Source organism: Spodoptera frugiperda, chromosome 15 (genome assembly GCF_023101765.2).
Source record: "Spodoptera frugiperda isolate SF20-4 chromosome 15, AGI-APGP_CSIRO_Sfru_2.0, whole genome shotgun sequence".
NCBI classification, from domain to species: Eukaryota; Metazoa; Arthropoda; class Insecta; order Lepidoptera; family Noctuidae; genus Spodoptera; species Spodoptera frugiperda.
The window spans coordinates 881,747-900,286 of NC_064226.1; the positions used below are offsets into that span (position 1 = coordinate 881,747).

Below are 18,540 nucleotides of genomic sequence, written 5' to 3' on the forward strand. Positions count from 1 at the left end.
CTTCTACTGTGATTTTCCGGGATCGAAAAGTGTAGGTATTACCTATCGATATTCTTTAATTCACACGGTATTATTGATCTTCTTTAGTCTTACATCTAGGTACGATAAATTAGTTCAAAATAAATATAGAACCTTTTTATTAACAGCGCGACAATCGCCGCGTCGTGTGTCGTAGAATGCTGCTGATGAATATGAGCAGTGCCGGCGTTAGGGGGGCGTGATGGGGCGATGGCCCAGGGCGACAAATTCTGGGGGGAGCCAAAATCATTAAAAACTACTACTAACACTTAGTATTGCTTCCCTCAAGTGGGCGCCACAATATTTTCGCCCGGGGTGTCACTGGCCCCTACGCCGGCACTGAATATGAGCCTCTAGGATGGCTTGAAACTAGTCGAGTTCCTCGTCAAATAGTTATGTGAGTAAGCCGATAACATAATAAATAATACTAAATATACCCCTAGATGTAAAGCAACTGATTTTCCCAAAATGCCACACAATATGATATGTATGAAACCTTCAGTAACACAGGTACTCATCAACGTATCACAAAACAATCCTAACTCAACAAGCAGAACACATGAGCCAATTTCCGTAGCGACTGCCCGCATAACTAACCACTGAGCAGCCGGCTCGTATCTAACAAAATGTTGAAATTCCTGCAAGATAGAACACTAGAATTTTTCCCTCACATCTATAACTCGAGCTGACTCCACAATTATGTTTATGAAGGCTTCGGAACAAAGGCCCAGATTATCAGCCGGCCGTAAGCAACCGAATTATATAGTTAAAGGAGTTTGGAATGCGAGGAACGCCGCGCGGCGGGGTTGGTATGTGTGCATGGACGATGAGACACTCTGGCTAGATACACTGGATTTGATGCGCTGTGACCATGGCCAGGTCTTGGAATGTCGATGGTAGACTGAAAAGTTTGGTAGGATTTAACTGTGTTCATCTTAATCCAGGTTTTTCCAATATCATCTTGTGTTGGGCAACGGTTCATGAATGGTTTGGTTGTTAGATTAAACCATTTATGTCATTCACCACACTCGCAGGAAGCGCTTCGCTTCAAGCTTCCTTGTGCGAACTGCTAAGGACTGAAATTCTTTGCCGGAGTTTGTGTTTCCTCATAGGTATAACCTATGTGTCTTCACGGCCCGAGTGAATAGGTTGCTTATGGGCAGACGTGCTCCATCGTAGACCGCATCATCACTTACCACCAGGCGAGACAGCAGCAAACGTCGACCCGTCAAATATAAAAAAAAAATACATAAACAATATACACAATGCATTTTCTGCGTGATTTTAGAGACAGAAAGTGGGTGCTTCCTTACACCCATAATACTCATAAAAAAGAAATTTGGCCCTTTGTCTAACAGGAATCCACTGACAGAGTAGATTCCAACGGTGCTGTTTGTCATCTCAGACTTCCAAATGCTGCATTCATTTTTAAATTACTTGGACACAATAAGTACTTGTCATTTGGGAATACTCTTACTCCATATCGTCGCGTATACAATACACAATACAAAGCGTTGGTTAATTCCGAACACGAGTCTGATTGCCAATACAGACGGTAATGTCAACCTTACGGCGCGACGTACGCATAATTGTACATTAAAATTTGATCACTTTCCATTTTTGTCATTGTGTTACAAGATCGTCTTACTTGAAATCAACTGATCAGATACTTGACACTCTTTTCTGATGCTCTACTTATGTTCAGTCTTGCAGGTCCTAAAAATCCCGATTACCTTTCCCACTTTTTCCAATCTTTGATTCCCCATCATCGCTTAAATTCCTAAATCCCAAAAGACCAGCAACGCACTTGTAACGCATCTGGTTTTTCGGGTGTCCATGGGCATATCATAAAAATAATCCTCCTACCTAAATAAAAATTCTGAACTTTACTTCTCTAATCGATAAAGATTTCACTACGTTCTTATAATAATCATAAGCTTTAGACATCTTAAAACTCTACTACTAGGTATTTTGACAGATAATCTTAAATTGAAATCGTAACATCTCAATAAAATGCCTATTACCCTAATCTTTACTTCCTATCACCATTTTATAATAATTTATCTATAAAAAGACATAAAATATATTAAGATTATTATATCATTGAAGTGAAGAAGCCGGTCTTACGGTTTCTATGTCACCGTTCTCACACGGCTTTCACAATCCAGATGTTTTTGTACAATCTATTATGTCATTAGTGTTTAGGCTTTTAGGTAATGACTTACAAAATACTCAATTAGCACAAGATTAAGATGATCTCACCACATCTTGGGTGTCGCTGTCCAATTGTTATGAAATCTGCTAAATATATTATCCATTCAACACTCGAGATATCTTTATGCCCGCACCTCTTAGTCAGAATTTAACACTTTCGATGAATGAATCCGAATCGAAATTCCTCGGATATATTTTTGTGTCGGGGGTGCAAATTGATTGCGGCGTGTGGTCGAATACGCAGGCGTTAATGAAAGGTGAAATTCCGTGTGTGCGGGTGCGCGGTGTAGAGCGCGCTAAGTTACGCTGCGCCCGCGCCGCGCACCTCGCCATTATCGACGATCTGCGCGGGAGTGTCGCAGATGCTCATTGTTCATCACACCATCACACATTTCATCGGCAGTGCTAATTGGCAGCACGGACCTCAATCGAATTTTTTAGATAGCTCCGATATTTTTTCTGTTTTGCTGAAGCAAGTAAACAAGGTTTTACGGGAAAATAAATTAGATTGCTTTATGAGTGCGGCGCACAACATATTGTGCTATCTACCCTGGAGCCCTTCTCCACAATTAGATTGGTAACAAAGTAGCAATAACGAGTTAGCTCATAATTTCTCAACACTTCCATCTGCCTGCACGCTTGTTGTACTTAGTAACCAGTGTAACATTCCATTAACATTGTTAAGTAGCTAGATACCTAGTTGGGAACTTTTATCAAAAAAAGATTGAGCTGGTCCATCTGAGATTAACTTCAAACACGAACGTATCTTCTGGTCTAACAGTACCTAGTAGCTCACCATTATCTGGCGGTGGAAACACAGACAACTGTAGTAACAAACGCCAGACTCCAGAGATCAGACAAGCAATTGCAGCATGAGGTGGAACAATGAATTTGAGCTATCTCCGTTAATGAGTGCGCGTCGAACACAGCACGGTCGTCCTCTATCTAACTCGGTGGGTGGAACTCGACGCGACTTAAGATTTATTTGCCGCGATTTTCCATTAGCTAGCCAGCTGCGGCCAATTTAATTAGCCGATCACACGGAAGGATGCAATGGCAACAGAACAAACTGAATTTTTGATAAGGTCTTGTTCAGGCTGGAGGTTTGTGGACGTCGGGAAACTATATTACATAGTTGATTTATATGACTAGAAATCGTTATAAGTGGATATAGACTAAGATAAAGACGTAGAATTAAGTGGATACATTTGTTTGAACGCAAAACTCTTTGAAATTATCTGATTCTGTTGAACATATCACGTTGTGAATCTCAGTAAAGGACCCTTGTCCTATATTAGGTCAAATGTTATTGAAAAACTTTTAAAAACACTCTGAGCATATTCTGATAATCTGATCTAGTTTGCCATGTTTCATCACCGAATGCCTAGACCTCGTCTCCAGAAGAGAGAGAAACAAAATATACAGGAGAAAATCATAGTGTGGTGTGGGGCAACGTTTAAAAAAATAATTCAAATTCCTGTACAAGAAGGTCAAACTTGAACGTGTCCACTAGGAACACATCCCAATCAAAGAAACAACACACAGCATTACCTGTGTTATCAGCGAACAAATGGTGCTTCTAAATTAATTGTCGGTCGTCGGCGCGGGCGCTCCCGCCGAAAGCGATAGCGAAGCTGTATCGATCATCGCTCGTGCCGGCCGCGCACCTGCGCGCGCGCACCTCAACGCTGCAAATACAATGTTCACGATTCTTATAAATTAAAGTGTAGAGTGTTAGATTTGTTACGTGAGGCTACATGCAATGGTATTAGATACTGCTATTGATATTTCTAGCACTTGCCTCAATGGGAATTTTATTTTCTACTTTGGTACAAAGCGTCGCATCGTGCTGAAACGATTAGATTGTCTCTTTCGTTACAAATTGCAGGATTAATTCCAGCTTGTAATGGTAATTTGAATATTCCAAGTGTGTCCGAATCCGATTAGAATGCATGGGATATTCAAATGTATCAATTAGGTAAATTATCTAAAAAATGCCAATCGTATCAAAATTGCCGTTGCTTTTAAAATTGCGGAAGAATGAAGATCCTCTGAAGAATTTTTTTTGAAATCTTTATCCACCAGGAATTCAGGAATCCTCCTGATATACTCATATTTACCCAAATAAAAATAAATAAAGACTTTATTATCAGTTGACTAGCTCCTCATTCATGCTATATTGCTAAACATTGCAGATATGTAAATAATTGTGTCACCAGTCTTGCAAGAGAGAGCAGGTAACACTTAATTAGGTTCTGGTAACTGATTTTCGCAAACAATGACATTCCGGTAAGCGATACCGTTCCACAGTGTTTTAGAAACCCTTGGGGGAAGACATTTTTAGCTAATAGCGTATATCGATGTAGTTAGTCCTAATAACACAAATTGCAAAAGAAACTCCATGTCAATTATTTTTAGTTTTCGAAAAAAAAATACTAAAGTTGCTAATTCGGAGTGTGGTTTAAATAGGTTTTTCTTTTATTTTTCTTTTATCTTTAAAATAAAGAGCAAAATTTGATATCCGGATTTTATTACATATATTTATGTGTTATTCAAGCTTTACAACACGTATGAATTGTAACTAGGTACAAAGATATTTGCAAAAAATCCAATTTTAGTTTCTATTTTTTATTTTTGTATTGACATAGTTTCCGCACGAAATGTTCATAGTAAATGATAGTTAGCCTTTCGTACTATGTACTTAAATAAAATCAGCCACATAATTCGTGGTATTACAAAATTATGTACAATTGAAAAAAAATCTAAGCGCCTTTATTATTACAAATAGCAAAGTCAACAATCAGCACTTTGCTTTTTAAATGATACAATAATTTTATCTAAAGAAGTCGACATTTTAGAAGATGATGATTAAAATAAATTCTTATTTAATCTACCATATAGCAAAAGTCATGTCATGATAGTTTGCAATTAAAAATCGTGTGGTGACTATTACTAGGACCTACGTAATTGAAAGAAATACACAATAAAACATGCATATATTAAACAGATTTAAATGGTAGATTAAATAAGAATTTATTTTAAGCATCATCTTCTAAAATGTCGACTTCTCTAGATAAAATTATAGTATCATTTAAAAAGCAAAGTGCTGATTGTTGACTTTGCTATTTGTAATAATAAAGGCGCTTAGATTTTTTTTCAATTGTACATAATTTTGTAATACCACGGATTATGTGGCTTATTTTATTTAAGTACATAGTACAAAAGGCTAACTATCATTTACCATGAAGATTTCGTGCGGAAACTATGTCAATACAAAAATAAAAAATAGAAACTAAAATTGGATTTTTTGCAAATATCTTTGTACCTAGTTACAATTCATACGTGTTGTAAAGCTTGAATAACACATAAATATGTGTGATAAAATCCGGATATCAAATTTTGCTCTTTATTTTAAAGATAAAAGAAAAATAAAAGAAAAACCTATTTAAACCACACTCCGAATTAGCAACTTTAGTATTTTTTTTCTCAAAAACTAAAAATAATTGACATGGGGTTTCTTTTGCAATTTGTGTTATTAGGACTAACTACATCGATATACGCCATTAGCTAAAAATGTCCTCCCCCAAGGGTTTCTAAAACACTGTGCGTTCCGATTCCGATGTATCGAGCAATTACTTCATATCGAAAATTCGAAACATGAGACCTGTCAGACACGGGGACAACTCAAGCTCTACAAAACCAGTTAATCTTGGTCTCGCTTCGTATGAAATTTCCAATCATTCAACGGTCAGTTTATACTGGATTTGTATATCTTGATATGAAGCCTCATGTGTCAAGGTATGAGGTGTCATAATGTCGCGATTTCATCGACAGCTCGAGTATTTAGTCATAAATCGCCATTATTGTTTTACCGGGAAATTAATGCGGTAATTAATTGCTTTCGTGTGTCGCAGTGATAGCTGCATTTATTGCTAATTGTTGTTGACTGTTTAGCAATAAAATTCGAATGCTTATGCTCGTTAACAACAGCAAATTAATACACTCTCACTTACTCTATTTAAAGGACAGTTTTGTGGACTACTGGCATTGATGACCACTCCGTGGTAGTTGGTCACAATTTTAGAACCTTTTGTCTCCAGGATACATTGGCCTTTAGAGGGTGGTAGTGTGTGATCTGAGGTGTAGACCAAATGAAAGACCGATGACGACTGAAAGTATATTGTTCCTTAATAAGACGGATACACAGTGCGCGTGTTCACATAATGAACAATGAAATAAATAAACAATACCTATAATTTATTACATCCGAAATATAAACTGTAACTTTGTTTACGTTGCAACTTGACACGCCTTAAGTAGGTACTTATACGCTATGCCGCTACACTACTCCCCCCCTTTTTAAAAGAAACACTTTAACAAAACAAAGCGGGGTATTGATTTAACAATCACTTAAAACAATATTATAGCTAAAACTAACAAACCAACAATAGGTATATTTATTATCAAGTACACTCTAGTTTAACAATTAACAATGGTTCGAAATTTAATAGGTTTATACAAATACACTTAAATCACTAATAAATCTTAACTCTAAATTAGACAGGAAATACAAATAACATTAACTTATTACTATAATATGTTTACTTAAAAATTAAAACGTACAGGTTTTTTACTGACTCGGCCGCTGCGCGTTGTAAGCAAAGGCGCAGATTCATTAGCGAGCGCGGAACGATTATCGCTAATCGCTGTTGCCGGACCTGTACTTATATCTATATTCTTATTATCTAACTTATTTTTATTACTAACTATGTTACTTGTCGATTCTTTACACATGTAAGCAGGTTTGAGTCGATCAATGGATATGTATGCCGTACGGCCAGAGAAATCTATTAAATAAGTCTTATCTTTTCTACCTATCACTCTAAAGGGACCATCGTAAGGAGGTTCTAGAGGTCTCCTTACTCTGTCAGATCGTACAAACACATGCGTGCACTTGTCTAAATCCGGGTATACAAATAATGTGCGGGCGTCCTTATGTCGCATCGGCTTCGGTTTTAAGTTTTTAATGATATTTTGTAATTTCTGTACATATTGGCAATTATCTAAAATTTTAGTGTCTGTATCGTTATAGAAATCGCCAGGTAAACGTAAAGGTGTTGCGTAAGTTAACTCTGCAGCACTAACACCTGTATCATCACGATTGGCAGCACGTAAGCCGAGTAAAACCATTGGTAGCTCGTCTACCCAAGTCGTTGAATTTAACCTAGCCATTAGAGCTGCTTTTAAAGAACGGTGCCAACGCTCGATCATCCCGTTCGACTGAGGATGGTAAGGCGTTGTTCTTTTCTTATCGATGCCTAAATATCGCATAAGTTCTTTAAAAACACTGCTTTCGAATTGTCTACCCTGGTCGCTTGTCAGCTTAACAGGGCATCCAAAACGTGCAATCCATCCTTCGAATATTACTTTGGCTACAGTCTCTGCTGTGATATCCTTTGTAGGATAAGCTTCGGGCCAACCCGTTTGGCGATCTATTATTGTGACTAAATATCTATAATCCTGTATGGAGGTAGGTAAAGGGCCTACTATATCGACATGGATATGGGAAAATCGCTCTGCTAGTGAAAAATGTCCTAATTCAGTTTTTACATGTCTGGATACTTTTGCACGCTGACATTTAATGCAACTTTTTGTCCATTTACCTATGTCACTATTCATTCCTTCCTAGAAAAATCTTTCCTTGACTAATTTTCGCGAAGTACGGATTCCTGGATGACTTAAGTTATGAACTGATTCGAACGCTTGTTTCCTAAAGCTTAGCGGTATATACGGGCGAATCTTATTTGTTGATGTTTCACACGTTACCGGAAGGTGGCTTGTCGGTATCGCTATGTCTTTGAAAATTAAATTACGTTTGTTATCGTTACATTGATTACGCAATAACTTTAAGTTCGTATCGTCTACTTGAGCTTGGGCAATCGCGGCGTAATCTAATACTGTAGCGCATGTTATTGTTTCAACCCGTGATAATGTGTCGGCTACGACGTTCTTGTCGCCATCTATATGTCTTATGTCGGTAGAGAATTCGCTTATATAGAGAATTTGTCTAACGCGACGCGGTAATTCATTATCAGAATTGGATTTTTTGAACATAAACGTTAATGGTTTATGGTCCGTATAAATAATCAAATGTCTTCCTTCTACCATGTTTTGAAAATATTTTATGGCTAAATAAATTGCTAAAAGTTCTCTATCGAAAGTACTATATTTAGTTTGCGGATTTGACATCTTCTTTGAAAAATAACCTAAAGGTATCCATTTATTGTTTATAAATTGTTGAAGAACGGCTCCTACGTAAGTGTTCGACGCGTCAGTCATGAGTGCTAAAGGAGTATCAGGTTGTGGATACGATAACGTCACTGCGCTTTGTAGCGCAGCTTTACATCGTAAGAATGCCTCGTTTGCACTTTCGGTCCATTCTATTTTAGTTTTATCTTTTTTCTTTGATTTTACTAGATACTGGTTTAAATGACTTTGATATTCTACCGCGTTAGGTAAATGTAAACGATAGAAATTTACCATTCCTAAAAATCGTCTGAGCTGTTCGACAGTTGTTGGTTTAGGAAAATTATTTATAGCATCCATTTTTTCTTGTAGAGGTCGAATGCCTTCCGTGGAAACTTCGTAACCTAAAAACTCGATTTTTGATTTACCAAATTCACATTTTTCGAGATTAATTGTTAAGCCAAATTTACTTAAACGACTAAAAACTTCTCGTAAATGCTGCTCATGTTCGATTTTATTTTTACTAAATATTGCGACGTCATCGATGTAGCAGTAAATGTAATCTAAACCAGATAGGACTGTGTGGTTCATAAACCGCTGGAAAGTTTGCGCTGCGTTCTTAAGTCCAAATGTCATTCGGGGAAACTCAAATAAACCGAAAGGTGTGATAATTGCCGTCTTTTCCACATCGGCAGGATTAACCGATATAAAATGATATGCACGACAAATATCAACACGTGAAAATATTTTTGCGTTAGCTAGCGAGTATGTAAAATCATGTATTCGCGGGATAGGATAGCGATCGGCCTTTGTAATTGCGTTAAGCGCTCTATAGTCACCACAAGGACGTAACTGACCATTTTTTTTACTAACAATATGTAAAGGACTAGCCCATGCACTTTTTGACGGTCTGCAAATTCCTAATTCCTGCATTAACCTAAATTCTTCTCTTACCTTAGCGTAGCGATGAGGCGGCAGCGGTCTGCATCGTGCGTATACCGGCGGGCCGCTGATTTCTATGTAATACAATACAGAATGTTTCGGTGGCTCTTTAAACGAAACAGGTTTAGTTATATCCGGGAACTCAGCGAGCAGATCATGATAAGGGTGACTTATATCAACGGTTTTGATCGACGACTCATTACTGCTTACAACGGAAGCTAAAACTTTTAAGTTTGTGACTTCGTCAATTAATCTACGGGCACTTATATCCACTAAAAGCTTAAAGTTCGCTAAAAAATCGGCACCTAATATAGGCGCATTCACTTCGGCTATCACAAATGTCCACCGTAATGCGCGACGTAAACCTAAATCTAACACTAAACTTTTGACACCATAAGTCTTTATTTTAGTTCCGTTGGCGGCAAATAGGTAATAGTCTTGACACTCACTATTTTTATTGTTTTTTAACACTAACTTACTAGGTAGCACTGAAATGTCAGCACCGGTGTCCACTAAAAAACATAAGCCACTGTTGCGATCCGTGACTCGGAGGCGGTGACTAGGTACGATGGTACAAACCTCCGCCGCAGTTGGTACCTGAGCTAGTTTTCCGGGGACGATTTCCAGGAACAAGGCTCATTGCATTTCTTTGCCTTTGTTCTGAACCGATAATGATAGAAACACAACCAGTCAGGGCTCTCAGGAGTTCTTCGTGACGCAGATCGTGCTCGGCTACCGGTTCTGGAAGCTGATCTCGAACGATTCCAATTCCGTTGCTGCGGTCTCGATCTAGCGTTTATCTTTCTAGTTGCTCCACCTTCAAAGTGAGTTTGGCTATTTCAGCCATGATGAGGTCTGTTTCCTTGGACGTGCTTGGCTGCTGTTGGCTCACTTCGCTTACGTGTGTTGCGCGCGTGGTCTCAAATACATTGTCTGCAAGGACGGCCAAGCTATCTAGATCTTTTAATTCCGTGGCCGCTAAGACTGCACGTAACGGAGAAGGTAGATGACCTTGCCACAGCATTCTTAAGGTGTCGTCGGGAATCTTTTCTTTCGCCAACTCTCGCATGCGACGCAAAAGTTGCGAAGGTTTTTGGTCTCCCAGGTCCATCTCGCTTATCAACTTTTGTAGTTGTCTGTTTTTAGATTCCTCGTAAATAGAGAGAAGTCGTGTCTTTAGCGATTCAAACTTTTTACCTTCGGGTGGATCCATTAGAAGGTCTGTGACTTGCTGGATGGCCTCCTTGGTTAATTTCGACACGACAATGTCGAAACGCGAGTCGTCCGATAACTTTTGCGGTGCCAGCATGGCCTCTATTCGGTAAAACCAAACGCGGGGCGAATCGACCCAAAATTCGGGGATCTTCGATGTAAGTGTAATTGCTGCGAGATCCACTGATGACTCTACTGTACTTTTAGCCATTTTGCGCACTGTTTACACTATCACAACTACGGAAAAATAATCACGTCGGGTACACCAATTTGGAGGGTGGTAGTGTGTGATCTGAGGTGTAGACCAAATGAAAGACCGATGACGACTGAAAGTATATTGTTCCTTAATAAGACGGATACACAGTGCGCGTGTTCACATAATGAACAATGAAATAAATAAACAATACCTATAATTTATTACATCCGAAATATAAACTGTAACTTTGTTTACGTTGCAACTTGACACGCCTTAAGTAGGTACTTATACGCTATGCCGCTACAGGCCCAATCTACCTAATCTAAATAATACCTACTTCACCGTTCATTTACTAATCAAATCATATAAAATACTTACTTTAGCATATTTAAAAACACGCATTGACGGGTAAACGGTCGGTAGCAGTCGGTATCTAAATATAACAATTACCTATTCTCTATAATATAATATAGGTTACTTCGTAAAAGTAGGTTTTATCTGAGTATTTATGGCTCGGCTCGTGCTCAATAACCATTATACCATCATCTTATTATTATTTAACTTACAAGAAAGAACACACTTTCTCTTCTCTTTAATAATTGTGAGAATTAATTACAAATCGCCTATCTATTACTTTTTATTAAGGTTTTAGTTAGCGTGACAACCCGAGGAGGCTTCCATAACACGCATGATATGAATCTACACAAGCATAGCTATGAGTAACTGAAATAGGCACTATGGCACAAATCGTTCGTTACTTGTTATTAAAAAAAATAACACGTACCAAACTTTAAATAATTAAGCAAACGCATTTAAAGACATTTCTGTCTATCCATTTTCCACACGAAGTCGTTATATTTAATAACAATACGTTTTGCAGACCATGGTATAGTATAATTAACCTACAGTGATTGGTACAATAGGCGACAAATGTGAATTATTAACCAATCCTGTATAAGGTTAACGGCCTATTGATTCATGATCAAAACGGTAATAGAGAACATTCTATCGAGCGCGTTCCAAATACTTATTTTCTAATAGTTTTGTCTTTTTCTAATGCACGTATAAAATGATTGGATCTCTCTTTCTAATGCAAGATATTGTATGATTGTTATTTTTTGTCGTGGAACTCAAAAATCTTCAACTGTCAAATGGCTTGGTAAACGTAATGGATGTTTGAAATTATTTTATTTTGTAAAAAATCAGATTATTGTCCATATAAACAGTTGTTATAACTTAAATTAGGTGTAGAAATATTAAATAAAATCTGGTAAACATGGATGACATAGATAATATAACCTGCAGTAAGTAAAAACCGGCTTTATTCTGGTGCGGTTTTCGTTGCAGTATTTTGTTGATGCTAACCCAAAACCTTTTACTTACAGAAGAGGAATTAGAAGCAAGTGATGTTGAGAATTCAGCCACAGACGACCATAAAGAAATAGAAGAGAAACCCAACTTGAAAAGAAAAAGACGACGCCGTGAAATTGACATGGTAAGGATCGATAGTCATACAGAGAAACCATTTTGTTATTGTTACATTAATTCTTCACATAGTTAAACACTTATGACGAGCTTAGAGCCATTTTCTAAATTAATACCTATTTTCCAAATAGAAATTCATAATTTACAAGTGTCATAACAAAATTAAGGGCCCTATTTTTAAATCTCTCAGACCAAATAAATCACATCAACTTTTATTAAGTAGCAAACAACATCCCTGATAGTTATTTTATCTATTTCACTACAAAGCATATTATCAACAATAAACCTTTATGCACAATGCACAATATTGCAAATTCATCTTTCTGTGACATCATTCACAAACACTCACATCCTTTTAACACTTCCCCTAATTCCAGTAAACAATGAACTAAGTAAATTGTCCTATCGTCAATTCCATATTACTTGAATATGTCTGAACGGCTTGTTCCAGATTAAATTGTCAGATGACGATGATTCGGATGATGAGGGCCTGGCCAAGAAGCTCATTCGTCGGCTCAGTCCGGGCCCCGGGCCCATCTCTCCTGCTTCTCACAGGGAACCTCGCACTTGTGTGCTTAAGGTAACTGTTGAAACTGCTTGATGTCATTGTGTTATGCTAATGGGATTGTTACGTTCCTGTATGTCTTTCTTCTGTTTGATTTTCTTTTGTTGTGACACTTTGAGTTTTCTTGTAACATTCACAAATCTGGGTTATTAATTGTTCTTTTTTTACTATTTTACTCTTTTATCCACTAACTTCTATACTTAATAAAAAATAGAAAAGAATTGAAATATTGCCACTAACTCTTCACCAAAATATATTATTCTCTAATTTCTGTCTCTGCAGGCTAGTCAGAAGCGGCGTCCATTATCCCGCCTTCTAGAGCAGCTACTCCGCAACCTAGAGAAGAGGGATCCCAACCAGTTTTTCGCGTGGCCGGTGAACGACAACTTTGCACCGGGCTACTCAGATATCATCAGAAGACCGATGGACTTCTCCACCATGAAGCAAAAGATTGATGATAATGAGTACAAGTCACTCAACTGTTTTATTGTAAGTCATATTTCAAGTTTTAATGTTTTATTTGAAAAAGTTGGTCCTAGCTGTTGGGCAGTGGTAGTCAGTTAACATAATACTTGTTAGAAATAGCTAAAAAATATCATTTTGTTTATTAATTACTAATATGTTATGGCCTAAGAAGTTACTGAAAGAAAGATTAAGAATTCAATAACAATAAGCTTACAACTCATTATAAAAGATGTACACCCATTGTGGTAAAACTTAACAATTTTAAGACATAAATATAATTAGCCACTTCTACTGCAAACTATAAATGCAAAAAAGGACTAAAGTCTACCTTCTCCCACAGAGTGACTTCAAACTAATGTGCAACAATGCAATGAAGTACAACAAGCCCGGTACAGTGTACCACAAGGCGGCGCGCAGACTGCTACACGCAGGCCTCAAGCAACTCACTCCGCAGAAACTCAGGCCGCTCGGCAACATGCTCACCTACATGTACGAGATACCTATCAAGGAGCTCGGCTTTGACATCGGCAAGATGGATGTGGTGAGTACTATTTATTGTTTTATTATGTGCCTCGCAAAGTAAAGTTGTGTAGGCGGTATAGCCAGTATTGGCTTTGCGTTAGTTGTTAGTAAAGAATGCTAACTTGCAATGGATTTGAAGGATTATAAAGTTGCTGAAATCCTTGTGTCTATTATACATGATATTGGCTATCTGTAAGTCATGTTCATGACAATGGGTATTGTACTCCTTCATGGCTTTTGTTATTTAAAACATCTACAAACGAGAATGCGACTTTATTTTGCGAGGTACAAATAAATGTTGTAATACGCCAAAAGTCAAGTCCCAGACGCGCACATAACTTGCCATCCTAATTACTTAAACACAAAAAAACAAACTTTATACCTGTGAAAACAAGCTTAGTGAGTATTTGAAGTAAAGAAGCGTTTTGTTCTTTTATTTATTTATATTGAAGTTGAACTAAACATGTTGATAAAATGACTTTTTGCATCGCAGCCTCTTAGGACGTACGGCAGAAAGGTGATACTTTAAATAATTAATAGATTATAGGAGCGTAGTCGTGTATTAGAGGTCTAGCGAGATTTTGTTTGCTTCTGTCGGTTGACGTCTGTGTTGTGGTGTGGGTAGGAGCGACTACCGCCGGCGTCAGAGCAATGCATGCGCACTGCTGCGGACTGCTAGCGCGCAGTGGACGTGGCACTTACTTGTAACTTATTTACATGCACAAACTTCGTATTGAATACTTGAAATTACTTCACAAAGAATACTTTGCTACTAAGTATAAAGTAGTGTGAGTAAGCCCCAGTCCAGTGCGCGCGGTAGGCCCGCGTAGCTAGTAAGTAGCGGCGGCGCCAGCTGCAGTGTACTGTCCGTGTGTGGCAGCACAAGGTGTTGAAGCGCAGCAGTCCGCTGAAGTCGGGCGGCTCCGAGGCCGAGGCGGCCTCCGACGGCGGCGGGGAGCACGCCGGGGACACCGTCAAGATACAGATGGAGGCTGCCAGGGAACAGCATCGACGACGACTCGCCAAGAAAGGTAACACATGCTATAAAATTACATACTATGTCTTTTATATCTACTCTATATTATATTTTAGTCTTGAACGTTTTTCTCTCTCTTATATAATATCAGCACAAATGCTTATGGCGGAATGGATTTAATATATTTGTTAGTTAATTTTGTAGTTCACAAATCAGTCTGTTGCCCAATATTCTAGGTATGTTCTACTAATGCATACCTACACCAATTTAATTTATCACTTAATACTACTACCAACTAATATAGTTTAGACTTACCTATCTTATTTTTTATTAGATATTTAAATCAAGGTCTTTAATTTTATGTCTTTCTACATGTAAATGGAATATGTTTTGTCCAGCGTTCCCCCGCATGGACGCGGAAGGCAAGACGACGCTGTGCCTGGTCACCAACACCGTGGAGGGGTCCGGGGACGACAAGCCGCTCACTCTCGGCAGATATATCGGGAAGCTTACCCAAGGAACTGGCACATTACATAGTAAGTAATAATTTTACGTTGACGCAAGTTACAATTACAAGCTTTTTTTATCCTTTTGACTAAAGGATATAAACAGCTTAAACCGTTGAAGTACTAATAACATCCTTTCGTGTACTACTATTCGTATTAAGAATATATACTTTTATAAGTAGGTATATTTTCACCTCAATATCTTGACAAAAGCACATATTATGTAAATATCGTTTTAAGCTAAAATGATACTAGTCTTGCATTAACACTAACCAACAACTTTTTCTCCAGCGCCCCGCGAAGACCGCCGCAATGTGGCTAAAGGTGTGAAGCCCCTGAACTACGGCCCCTTCAGCTCGTATGCTCCGTCCTACGACGGGACCTTCGCCACGCTCACCAAGGAGGAGTCACATATGCTGTACCACACACTGCGTGAGTACACATACATCGTCATTGGCCATCTGCCATTTATACTATCTTAGAAGTTAATACATAACAATTTAACTTATGTACCACATGAATTTCAATTCAAAACTTTTTCAAAGCTTGTTGAGTTTATGCATGTTGCACGATGTTTTATCAATCCTTTTTGTCTATCGAATCTTTCAATATAACAAAACTTTATACCAATTTAATGACTTGTTTATTTGCTAGAAACTAATTAGTTATTTTGTTATTGTGCAGCGTACGAGACAGGTCAGAGCACCGAGGAGCCGCTACGCTTCGCCCCGGACTCCCCGTGGGCACTCATATACGACATGGAGACACTCTTCCCGGATAAGAAGAATCAGGAACAAACACCACCACCTGAAAATGTAATCATTTTGCTATCAAATATTACCTTCTAATCACTTTTAAGCAGTAATGCACTAGAAACCATTAGTCTATTGTTTACTATCATAAACCGGAACTGTTTTGAAAATGAAAAACTTATAGTCTGCATTCCAGGATGTTCATAACAAATTATAGCAGTACACAGACTGGCAAACGTCAGAGTTGACCTCTTAGATTGTGCCGACTATAGTTAATAATACTATACATTAAGGCGAGTCCAGACATGTATCATTTGCCCGATCCGATCACCGTATCCGTATCGTCGACGCGTATCATGATCGCATATGTGGACGGGGAATGATACGCGTATCATGATACGCGATCTCGATACGCTGTTATGATACGGCCCGTCCCATGTCATGTCGGTTTTTGTCCGATCATCAAAGGTGATACAGATACGGACGTGGGTCAGTCTGGACGCGTCACTCGCGACGCTCGGTCGGTTGCACGTGCGCGTCATTTTCAGTCCTTGCCGTGAAGTAAAAACAATGAATTGGAACAATGAAAATGTTATTAAATTTATCGAGGCCTATAAAGAAAAGCAAGTATTATGGGACCCCAGCCACAAAAGCTATTACAACAGGAATCTGAAGCAGGAGGCCTGGGATGAACTCTCCGTTGAACTGGAGTGTCCAGTTGGCGAATTGAAGAAATTTGATACGCGATCATGACTATTGTGAAGATACGGATACGGAGCAAATCGGAGGCGTCCAAAACTTGATACGGGGCTTGATACAAACGCAGATACGGATACGGTGATCGGATGCGGTGATCGGATCGGGCAAATGATACATGTCTGGACCCGCCTTAATGTTGATCAGGTGACCGAGGCTTGATATCATAGAAGTATGTACTAGAAAAGATTATTACCTAAAAGTATAGAATTATTCAACGTGACATTATTTTCCAGGATCTGTCGAAGGTGAAGGTGGACGTAGAGCAGCTGCGCACGTTGTCGGAGCTGGGCATCGACGTGGAGTACCTGAACGACATCGAGGAGGACGTGGCGGCCTCGCAGCACGACTACGGCATCGCCGGCGCCCTGCGGCACACCACCGACCTACTCGCCAAACTCGAGAAGGAGCAGAGAGACAGGTATAATCAGAAATATAACATACTATATGCAGTTTGCAATTTAGAAACTCTCAGAAAATTCTTTGAGAAAATAAAATCAGGTATTTCAAGTGTCCATGAATGTTGGCGTTGGCGATCGCTTACCATCAGGTGATCTGAGAGATTGTTTGCCGGCTTACTCCGTAAAAAAAAGAGTATAGAAAATAAATAGGAGCTTATAACTATGTACAAGCTGTTAGCAGTAAAACAGGGAAGCTTATACTTAAATGCTGGAAACCAACCCAAGTTCTATTATTAATTACAACACATGTGAATTAAGATAGTTGATTTATATGAAAATACGCGTCTGGCTTTGTTTTGTAAAATAATATTACATCTTCTATTTCCCCCAGACTGTCGGCGGCGTCCCCGTGGCACCTGTCGCTGTCGGCGCGGCCGGGCGCGGCGGAGCGCGAGCTGGCGCGGCTGGTGGCGGCGTGCCTGCGCGCCATGCTGGCCCGCGTGCCGCCGCGACACGTCGCGCCCGTCGCCGCGCTGCGCGCCGCCATGGGGGTCACGCTCGATCATCTAGGTGAGTACCGTGGTAACTTCTATCTTACTTCAACTGCCTATTAGTGGCTACTGCCGACCAACGCTCTCTTCTCGCATGGAGAAGGTTTTTGAGCATTAATCACCACACTTGCTCAATGCGGGTTGCTGTTGGTAGGTTTCGAACCCGCGCTTTTGTGCATGAGGAGCGGGTGTATTAAACATTCGGGCCGCTACTACATTTCTCAAGTGAGACATATCTCAAATGAATAGTAACCTTTTTTGGGAAGTAAACATATCTAAAATGTTACTTAACAACGGACCACAAAGGCTGAGCGTGGGTTTGCAATTTAATTCCTAAATCCTTTTATTTTCAGACACCCCAATGGCCGTAGATGATTTTGAAATGGAAATGAATGAACATCGGGATGTAGCATCGGATCCCGACTCACGGTCGAGTCATGACAAATAACATAGATTAAATAATAGCATTAAGTAATTAGTTATTGATTAAGAAATATACCTATATTAATAAAAAAACTGTTAAGAATCAACATTGACTTTTTATTCTATTATAACATTCCTAAATGGTAGTAAAATAACGAATGAAAACCTATGGGTGATGCAGAGATCGCTCGGGAGTTATCTTCCTCTCAAAAAAATAACGTGATTACCTCTTCTTAAACTAGAGGGCAGTAGTATAAAACTGCGATTAGTTGTCAATCTCCAAGCTAGATGGCGTTACTCGTTTATAGTT

At 38.9% G+C, this 18,540-nt stretch overlaps 2 protein-coding genes across 5 annotated transcripts; one reads left to right on the forward strand and one right to left on the reverse strand.

Moving 5' to 3' along the window:
• Positions 1 to 6,395: 6,395 nt before the first annotated feature.
• Positions 6,396 to 11,128, reverse strand: LOC126911489 (uncharacterized). Its single transcript, XM_050698861.1, has one exon. It carries the CDS (start codon positions 10,841 to 10,843, stop codon positions 10,217 to 10,219), a length of 627 nt encoding a protein of 208 aa, XP_050554818.1. The 5' UTR covers positions 10,844 to 11,128; the 3' UTR covers positions 6,396 to 10,216.
• An 829-nt stretch (positions 11,129 to 11,957) lies between these two features.
• Positions 11,958 to 18,337, forward strand: LOC118277786 (bromodomain-containing protein 7). 4 transcript variants are annotated; one of them, XM_050698856.1, is made up of 13 exons: positions 11,959 to 12,132; positions 12,214 to 12,323; positions 12,765 to 12,893; positions 13,161 to 13,367; positions 13,684 to 13,884; positions 14,359 to 14,382; positions 14,752 to 14,896; positions 15,240 to 15,377; positions 15,639 to 15,779; positions 16,032 to 16,162; positions 17,092 to 17,276; positions 17,648 to 17,826; positions 18,161 to 18,337. In XM_050698856.1, the coding sequence occupies exons 1-13, from the start codon at positions 12,105 to 12,107 to the stop codon at positions 18,253 to 18,255; spliced, it is 1,713 nt and encodes a 570-aa protein (XP_050554813.1). In that variant the 5' UTR covers positions 11,959 to 12,104; the 3' UTR covers positions 18,256 to 18,337. The 4 variants fall into 4 exon arrangements, with proteins under 4 accessions (XP_050554816.1, XP_050554813.1, XP_050554815.1 ...); XM_050698859.1 differs by lacking the exon at positions 12,765 to 12,893 and having other exon boundaries at positions 11,958 to 12,132; XM_050698858.1 differs by lacking the exon at positions 14,359 to 14,382.
• The last annotated feature ends 203 nt before the right edge of the window (positions 18,338 to 18,540 follow it).